General features: G+C 41.2%; 1 protein-coding gene across 1 annotated transcript; it reads right to left on the bottom strand.

Moving 5' to 3' along the window:
- Nucleotides 1-4074: 4074 nt before the first annotated feature.
- On the bottom strand, nucleotides 4075-6750 carry LOC124881202 (mucin-5AC-like). The gene is made up of 2 exons (XM_047386728.1): nucleotides 5116-6750; nucleotides 4075-5011 (listed from the first exon to the last, which is right to left on the bottom strand). Exons 1-2 carry the CDS (start codon nucleotides 6350-6352, stop codon nucleotides 4551-4553), a joined length of 1698 nt encoding a protein of 565 aa, XP_047242684.1. The 5' UTR covers nucleotides 6353-6750; the 3' UTR covers nucleotides 4075-4550.
- Between the last annotated feature and the right edge of the window lie 1606 nt (nucleotides 6751-8356).

The raw sequence follows: 8356 nt of genomic DNA, 5'->3' as shown, positions 1-8356 counted from the left end.
TTTGTTTAAAATACTTAAACGCGGACTCCGCCGTCCTGAAAACACGGAATTTCAGTATTACTTCTTAATACTTCAGAGGACTCCGCCGTCCCCTAAATACGGAATTTCAGTATTATATCTTAATACTTAAACAGGACTCCGCCGTCCTTGAAACACGGAATTTTTTGTATTACTTCTTAATACTTTACCAGGACTCCGCCGTCCTACTTTTACCTGTTAGGGCGTAGCATTCACAGGGTTTTATTTCACGCAATGACCCCCAGTCATTCGTCACATTTTTTTAATCCAAATTCAACTCACCACTTTGTCTTCTCCTCTCTCTCAGAGTTCCGTCAGCCGTCAGACCCCAGCGGGCGGGCCAAGATACAGTCCCGGAAAGAGTCTGTGAGTCTGATGAAGACTGCCGTGCGCACGGTCTTTACTGGAATCTACCAACCCGCTGGAATCCTCAGGCGTAATTGGAATCCGGCTCCGAAGGACCAAATTAATGTCAGGTTTAAACAACTTAAAATATTTATAACATCACAAAAAGAAGAGAAAGACAAATAATTAATTATTTAACTCGCAGCGAGGAGAACGGACAGAGATGTGCTTCCAGTTACAAATTTCCTACCGCTCTGAAAACCATCTGTCCGCACCTCTCTTTTTATTATCTTTCGGGGGTCCCTAGTTACAAAGAACGTTGCTCTCTAAGGATGGGAAAAACAGTTGCATCGTAAACAGGTCATAAACACCATTACCATTATCATATTAACAACACACTTCCACAGTCTCCCCCCCATCCTAAGATCAGTGTCTCTTCTGTTCAGCGCAATCAGCCTTCATCTTTATGACCTCCTCAACTGTGACTGCTTCCTTCTCAGCTCCACCTTTGATGTTTGCCTGCAGACAAACTCATCACATCCTTACTCACACATACATCATGAAAGGTTATAAAAATCAAATAGTCAAGTTAAAGAATAGGAGAATATATAAGATAATCTATATAAAATTTTTCCAACAGCAACTTTGTACCCACTCTTTTTAGTGTCATCTTCATATCTAATTGTACACACAGCTGTTTGCCAATTTGGTTTGGCTTAACAGATTTTACTATGTAAAGGCTACTCGATTTTCTGTTTCATTTAGTCTATTAATATTGCGCCAACCCACAACAAATGTCCTCTCCAGACCTTATGCATGACAAAACAGGCAAAATTCATACAATTGTAGAGAAACAAATTCAGGCCAGATTGACACTTCAGTACACTCCATACAGTCCAGTTTGATGAAAATCCTAAAATAAAAAATCTAATTTAGTTGACTGTGTAATGCCGATTGGTAAAAAGTAATTCGTCTAAAAAAGCCCAGCCGACAGCATCAAAACCTTCATTTTTCAGCGATTTCTCCTTCTGAACCAAGCTCAGTATGAGAATTGCCATCTGTAATGAGGGGTTGAAGTTTAAAAGGAATGGAAGAAGACAAAATAAAACAGAAGCACTAGGGGACACAGGGGTGTACTTTCTATGACAAAAAAACAAATAGAGCACAAAGTTAAAGATAGAAATGGCTCTGTCAGTGGCTCCATCAAGGGAAGGGAGACAGCTAAACACAAAAGTACTGGGCCAGGAGTACTTTCTATGGAAATAAGACCAACAGAAAACAGGTCTTCAATAGAAGTGCCTTATCCAAGAAAAACGACACAACTCACTTCATTTATGACAACCTGACTGACATGCCCTCACTGTTTTGTGCTTTTTGTTGCCAGCAGGTCCTATAGTCACAACACTAATGCTGCTAAAGTAGCCCGCAGGACCTGTTCCCAGATCAGTTTTACGCATCAATTTCCACTGATTTTATTTCTCAGTATTCTCCAGTGCTCTTCTCCTCTTTCTAGCAGTTTCTTTTTTCAGAATGTGATTGAAACCACTCATCTGTTTGGCTTTTAAGGTTAAAATCACAACTCATCATACAATTGTTTGCTAGGTTGTTATTTAGCTTGTAAATAACTTGTAATAAATCTGAGAACCAGTGGAATACTCTTGTTGTAAAACAACAAAAACTGCTTTTTTGTTGTTTTCAGGATAAAATCAAAAGAAAAAAGTAAATGTCAATTAATTTAAAACAAAACACAAAGAATTAATAATGAAAAGTTTTATTTAAAATGTTTTTTTATATGGTATCATTTTGTGTAACCTAAATAATATAGAAAACAAAAATTACCCATATAGATACAAAACAGGTGTAACCACACTAAGTATGCAAAAGGAACTTCTGTTATTGTATTATCAGTTCACTGCATAAGGTCAAACAAAAGCCATGCTTCACATTAGAGGGTGGGGTGTGCTTTCTTTTGTTGTTTTTTTTTTCTCAGTTCTTTTTTTTTTTTTTTTTTTTTTTGACCACCCTCATTCTGAAGCATTGCTGGAGAGTGTTTTAATACAAGTTTCTCTTTACCAAATACTAATTTAGTTTGTTACGCTGACAACACATGGAGGAGGTGGGTATCAGATAAAGGGAGGAATGTTGTAAGTTAAACAGAAAACTTAAAGAAAAACCGAAAGAAAAAAAGAAATGTAGCACAACAAAATATGTATATAAGTCCAGTTGTTTTGTTAGACATATACACACTGGCCATAAAGTCAGACTTCAACATGTACATAGAGATATTTACATGTTGTGTATGTATATTTACGCCCTTTAAAGGGAATTTTACCATTTCCTTCATCCTTACCCACAAACGTTTTGACAGAAATAAGTACAATTACATGAATTCCCAAGCAATAGCTAACTTATTCTTTTGAGGGAAAAGTAAGGCTATTCGACTGCTAAGATACAACAAATTGCATATTTTCACCTGTAAAGAGATGGTAGATTGCCCAGATACAATCCTTTCTGAGAGAGCAAACAAATTATAACTGCAGACTCTGGCTGTGAGGTGGCATTGCTGGTCACAAAACCACTGGGCAGAATATTGTCAGAAAATGGAAAACGCCTGAGCTGACATTTTTAAATAAATTGTGCACCTATTTTTAATACACTGACTGCTGATAACATCTCTACATAAGCCCAAAACGCATTAGAAGTCAACTTATGACACAGGTTTCAATGTGTACCATGTAGTTTTCCTTGTGGAAAGGAGTATTTCGGCAGTCGGGGACAGATCCTCTGGACTGGCAGACCGGGTGGTGGTCCCCCTTCATAAGAAGGGTCACCGGAGGGTGTGTTCCAACTATAGGGGGATCACACTCCTCAGCCTCCCTGGTAAGGGCAATCCCAGGGTTTCAGAGAGGAGAGTCGATAGTAGACTCGGCTTCAGGAGGAGCAGTGTGGTTTTCGTCCCGGCCATGGAACACTGGACCAGCTCTACACCCTATGCAGGGTACTCGAGGGTTCATGGAAGTTTGTCCAACCGGTCCACCTGTGTTTTGTGGACCTGAGTAAGGCATTCGACTGTGTTCCTCGTGGTGGACTGTGGGGGGTGCTCCAGGAGAACGCAGTCGGGGGCCTTTATTAGGGGCCATCCAGTCTCTGTACAAGCGGAGCAGGAGTTTGGTCCCGTTGCCGGCATCAAGTCGAACCTGTTCCTGGTGCATGTTGGACTCCGGCAGGGCTGCCCTTTGTCACCAGTCCTGTTAATAACTTTTATGGACAGGATTTCTAGGTGCAGCCAAGGCCCGGTAGGAGTCTGGTTTAGGGACCAGTGGATTTCGTTTTTTCTTTTTTGCAGATGACGTGGTCCTGCTGGTCCCCTCTAGCCAAGACCTACAGCATGCACTGGGGTGGTTCACAGCCAAGTGTGAAGCGGCTGGGATGAAGATCAGCTCCTCCAAGCCTGAGGCCATGGTTCCCGACTGGAAAAGGGTGGCTTGTCCTCTTCAGGTTGGAGGGGAGTTCCCGCCTCAAATTAAGAAGTTTAAGTATCTTGAGGTCTTGTTCACGAGTGAGGGGAGAATGGAGCGGGAGACCGACAGACAGATCAGTGCGCCTGCTGCAGTAATGGGGAAGCTGTGCCGGTCCATTGTGGTGAAGAGAGAGCTGAGCCGATAAGCGAAGCTCTCGATTTACTGGTCAGTCTATGTTCCTACTCTCGCCTATGGCCATGAACTTTGGGTCATGACAAAGAAATTGAGATCCTGGATACAAGCGGCTGAAATGAGCTTCCTCCGTAGGGTGGCCGAGCACTCCCTTGGAGATAGGGTGAGGAGCTCAGCCATCCGAGAGGTATTTGGAGTAGAGCCGTATTCCCTTCACATCATGAGGAGCCAGTTGAGGTGGCTCGGGTATCTTTACCGGATTCAATTCAATTCAGTTTTATTTATATAGCGCCAAGAGAGAAGTCTGGGTGTCTCTACTGAGTCTGCTGCTCCCACAACCCAGTCCCTTTTGAAGCAGAAGACGACGCAGAGATTTCCTTGTCTTGGACCATTAAGAAATCTTTTCATTACTTAGTTTTTTTTACTAAGGAGTGGAGGGACGTCTGGGTGTCTCTGCTGAGTCTGCTGCCCCCGCAACCCAGTCCCAGATAAGCGGAAGATGACGAGTACGAGTACGAGTATGACGAGTCTTTTTTAATTCTGTCTTTTCTCACCTGTATCATTTGATAAAAACGTGGTATGGTTCACAACTGGATAATTAAAGACCAAAGGTTTCAGAACAACAACCCTAGGACTGTGTCTGAAAAACACTGTGCTGTTTTGAGAAACAGACAAAGTACTTGTATTGGCTTGTCCAAGGTTAGCTGAGGAAGCATATAAAATGGAGTTTGTTGTCTCTGTGCTTTCATACTGAACTTCTGTGGATTTTGTTGTTGCCTTCTCCATATTTGTAGTTGGATAAACCTGAGGGGATGTACTGTTTGAATGTGATTCTTTTGAGGATGAACCCAGTGATGAGGTTGAAGATGAAGTGCTTCTAGGTGTGCTAACTGGGACCAATGAGATATAATGGGGTTGTTGTGAACTTGGCTGTTCTGTTATGGAGGATTCTATACTTTGTGAAGAAGTTGAGTTTTGATCTGTTGTTCCTGTTGCTGCAGAAGTGGAAGAAAAAAAACATTAGTTAGGTGTATATCTGTTGGTATGATTGTGGAAGCATTTTGATCTGTAGTGGAAGTATGTTTGCATCCTAACATACCTGTTAAAATCTTTGGTCCCTCCTCCAAAGTATTTATATGTGCAGCTGAATGTTTCTTTTCTTGAGGAGATGTAACCAAAGTTGCTGTGGTGTCATCTGGATTTATTGTTGTACCCATATGTTCCCATTTTTGTCTTGTAAAAGCCTCTTCTGTCCATGGAGTCACCTCTCCACCTTGTGTTGGGGTTTGGGTCTGGTTTGATAATCCAGAGCTCTGTGATGAAGCTGTGAGGGATGCATGTGCAGTTGTTGACAGCGTGAGATAATCTGTGGCTGGAACTGCTGGCTCCATCCCTGTAGTTGTACTTGTGTTTGTCACTGGTTGTGCTACCAGTGTGAAAGCCATGGATGAAACTGGAGCGGCCGTTGTTGTTGTCATCAAGAGCCCTACTATATCTGTTGATTGATGGTCTCTGGTAGTTGTTTTAGTTTTGGTTATTGAAGAACTAGATTGTATTTGTGTGGCACTGTGCAGTGATGTCTGGCTTGTTAACAGAAAGACTGGACCACTCTGTGTTGTTCTTTGAACTGTTATTGATTCAGTAGTTTTTGTTTTACCAGTGGATAATTTTGTTGGTACATGCATTTTGGTTGTTTCTGTTGCATCAGTTTGTGTTTCTTGTGTTACTCTGTGTTGCCCTGACTTGTTTTGTAATTGTGTTGTTACATTGCATTGGTTGTGTTTTTCTGGTTCTTCAGTGTCTGTTCTGAATCGTGCAGATGGAGGTGAAGCTGTTACTCTTACAGATGTTCCTATTGTAGAAATCACAGATGAAGGTGATCTTACAGTTGATGTTGTTGTTAAGGACTCCACTATCAGTGTAGATGAATGATCTGTGGTAGATATTTGAGTTTTGGCAGTAGGTAGACCCGCTTCTGAGTTTGTTGCACTTTGCACGAATCTCACAGACTGACCTGTTTGTGTTGTGGATGTTATTGGCACAGAGACTAATCCACTGTTTGTTGATTGAATTATTGACATTCCAACCATTTGTTCTGCTGGTGTGGGTTGTGTGGCAATTGGAGCTGATGTTGTTGGAACCTCTGAATTGTCCAATACAGATGTGGATGTTTGAAGTGTTTCTGTTGATTGAGTTGTTAAAGTTTTTGATGTCGTTGTTACATTTGGTGTACTTTGTCTAGAGGTATCTTGTAATTTTGCTGTTTCTTTGTAGTTTTTGGATGTTGTTACTAAAACAGTACTTGTTGTGGATCCTGTTGTAACTGGTTTTTCCATTGTAGAAAATAAAGATGGAGGTGATGCTGCTGATGTTGTTGAATTCTCAGATTTGGTTGGTGCAGGGACAGTTTGTGATGCTGTTGTCACATTTGATGTAATTTTACCAGAAGTGATGTTTAATGTTGTTGTTTCATTGCCTTGTTTGTTTGTTGTTGATTCTGTGGTGTCTGTTGTGGATCCTGTTGTAACAGATAAAGGTAAAGATATTGTGGACCTGTGTGTTGTAAATGCTGCTGGTGCTGTTTTCGTCTCTGGTTTAGTTGTTGCAGATGATGTAGTTTCATGCTGAGTCTCTGGTTGTTTTGTTTGAATTACATTTTGGTTTGAGTTTTGCCTTGAAGTAGGAAAGAGAACAGTCCCTGATCCGCTGTATGTTGATCCAGCAGTTTGTATTGAAGTAGTGGAGGCACCTGTTGTTGCAGGTGTTTCGGTTGTTTTCGCAGCTTCACTGTGAGGCTTTGTTGTTACATCTAAAGTAATGTGTTCTGAGGTGTATTTTAACTGTATTGTTTCATTGCCTTGTTTGTTTGTTGTTGATTCTACGGTGTCTGTTGTGGATCCTGTTGTAACAGATAATGGTGAAGATGTTTCCTGTGCAGATGTTCCTTTTATAGAAATCACAGATGGAGGTGATATTACAGTGGATGCTTTTGCCGTGGATTTCACCGTTGGTGTAGTATGATCAGTGGTTGATTCTCGGGTCATGATTGCTGGAGGACTAGATTGTGTTTGCTTTGCCATTTGCAGTGTTATCCCAGACCCTACTGGTTCTTTTGTAAGTTCTGTTGATGTAGACACTGATCCACTGTCTGTTGTTCTTGTAACTGTTTTTGATCCAGTAGTTTGTTTTGCAGTGTTGGGTTGATGTTTTGAGAATGCTGCTGATGTTGAACTCTCAAATTTGGTTGTTGCAGACTCAGTTTTATCCTGAATCTTAACTTCTGTTTTTTCAGGTGTTCTGGTTGTTTCTGCAGAGACAGTTTGTGATGCTGTTGTCACATTTGGTGTAATTTTACCAGAAGGGTTTTTTAATGTTGTTGTTTCTTTGTCTTGTTTGGTTGTTGGTGCCAGGCCGACTCTTGGTGTGGTGGATCTTCTTGTGGTGCATAGAGAGGATAGGGTTGACTGCACAGTTTTTCGTATTGTGGAAGTCGCAGTTGGTGGTGGCTTTGCTCTGGATGTTGTTGTACTGGACTCCACCGTCTGTGAAGATGTACGATCTGTAGGAGGTGTTTGAGTTTTTGCTGTCGTTGAACTAGATTGGGATTGTACTGCAGTTTTATCAGTCTCACCAGCATTTGTCGTTTGTGTTGTGAGTGTGGTTGACAAAATAAAAGGTCCATTGTCTGTGTTTCCTTGAGTTGTTGCTGATCCAGCAGTTTGTTGTGCAGTTGGGGGTTGTTGTGTTGAGAATGCTGCAGATTTTGCTGAAGCACCTGTTTCTCTTGTTGTACTTTTCTCCTGATTGTTTGATGTAGTTTTTACAGGTGCTTTCGTTGTTTCATTGGTTGTGAATCCCACTGACACAGACATTGATCTACTGTCTGTGTTTCCTTGAACTGTTGCCAATCCAGGGGTTTGTTTTGAAGTTGTGAACCTGTGTGTTGTAAATGCTGCTGTTGCTGTTTTCTTCTCTGGTTTAGTTGTTGCAGATGATGTAGTTTCATGCTGAGTCTCTGGTTGTTTTGTTTGAATTACATTTTGGTTTGAGTTTTGCCTTGAAGTAGGAAAGAGAACAGTCCCTGATCCGCTGTATGTTGATCCAGCAGTTTGTATTGAAGTAGTGGAGGCACCTGTTGTTGCAGGTGTTTCGGTTGTTTTTGCAGCTTCACTGTGAGGCTTTGTTGTTACATCTAAAGTAATGTGTTCTGAGGTGTATTTTAACTGTATTGTTTCATTGCCTTGTTTGTTTGTTGTTGATTCTACGGTGTCTGTTGTGGATCCTGTTGTAACAGATAATGGTGAAGATGTTTCCTGTGCAGATGTTCCTTTTATAGAAAT

This window comes from Girardinichthys multiradiatus, chromosome 14, assembly GCF_021462225.1.
Source record: "Girardinichthys multiradiatus isolate DD_20200921_A chromosome 14, DD_fGirMul_XY1, whole genome shotgun sequence".
Taxonomy (NCBI): Eukaryota; Metazoa; Chordata; class Actinopteri; order Cyprinodontiformes; family Goodeidae; genus Girardinichthys; species Girardinichthys multiradiatus.
The sequence above is the reverse complement of the archived record's forward strand: the minus strand, read 5'-3'. Positions and strand labels throughout refer to the sequence as shown.

What these genes read in the sequence shown, in the direction of transcription:
- LOC124881202 (XM_047386728.1), bottom strand. Translation starts at nt 6,352, where the DNA reads ATGGAAAAACCAGTTACAACAGGATCCACAACAAGTACTGTTTTAGTA. An exon ending in GGGACCAAAGATTTTAACAG is followed by an intron (nt 5,012 to 5,115) that starts GTATGTTAGGAT and finishes CCACTTCTGCAG; the next exon opens with CAACAGGAACAACAGATCAA.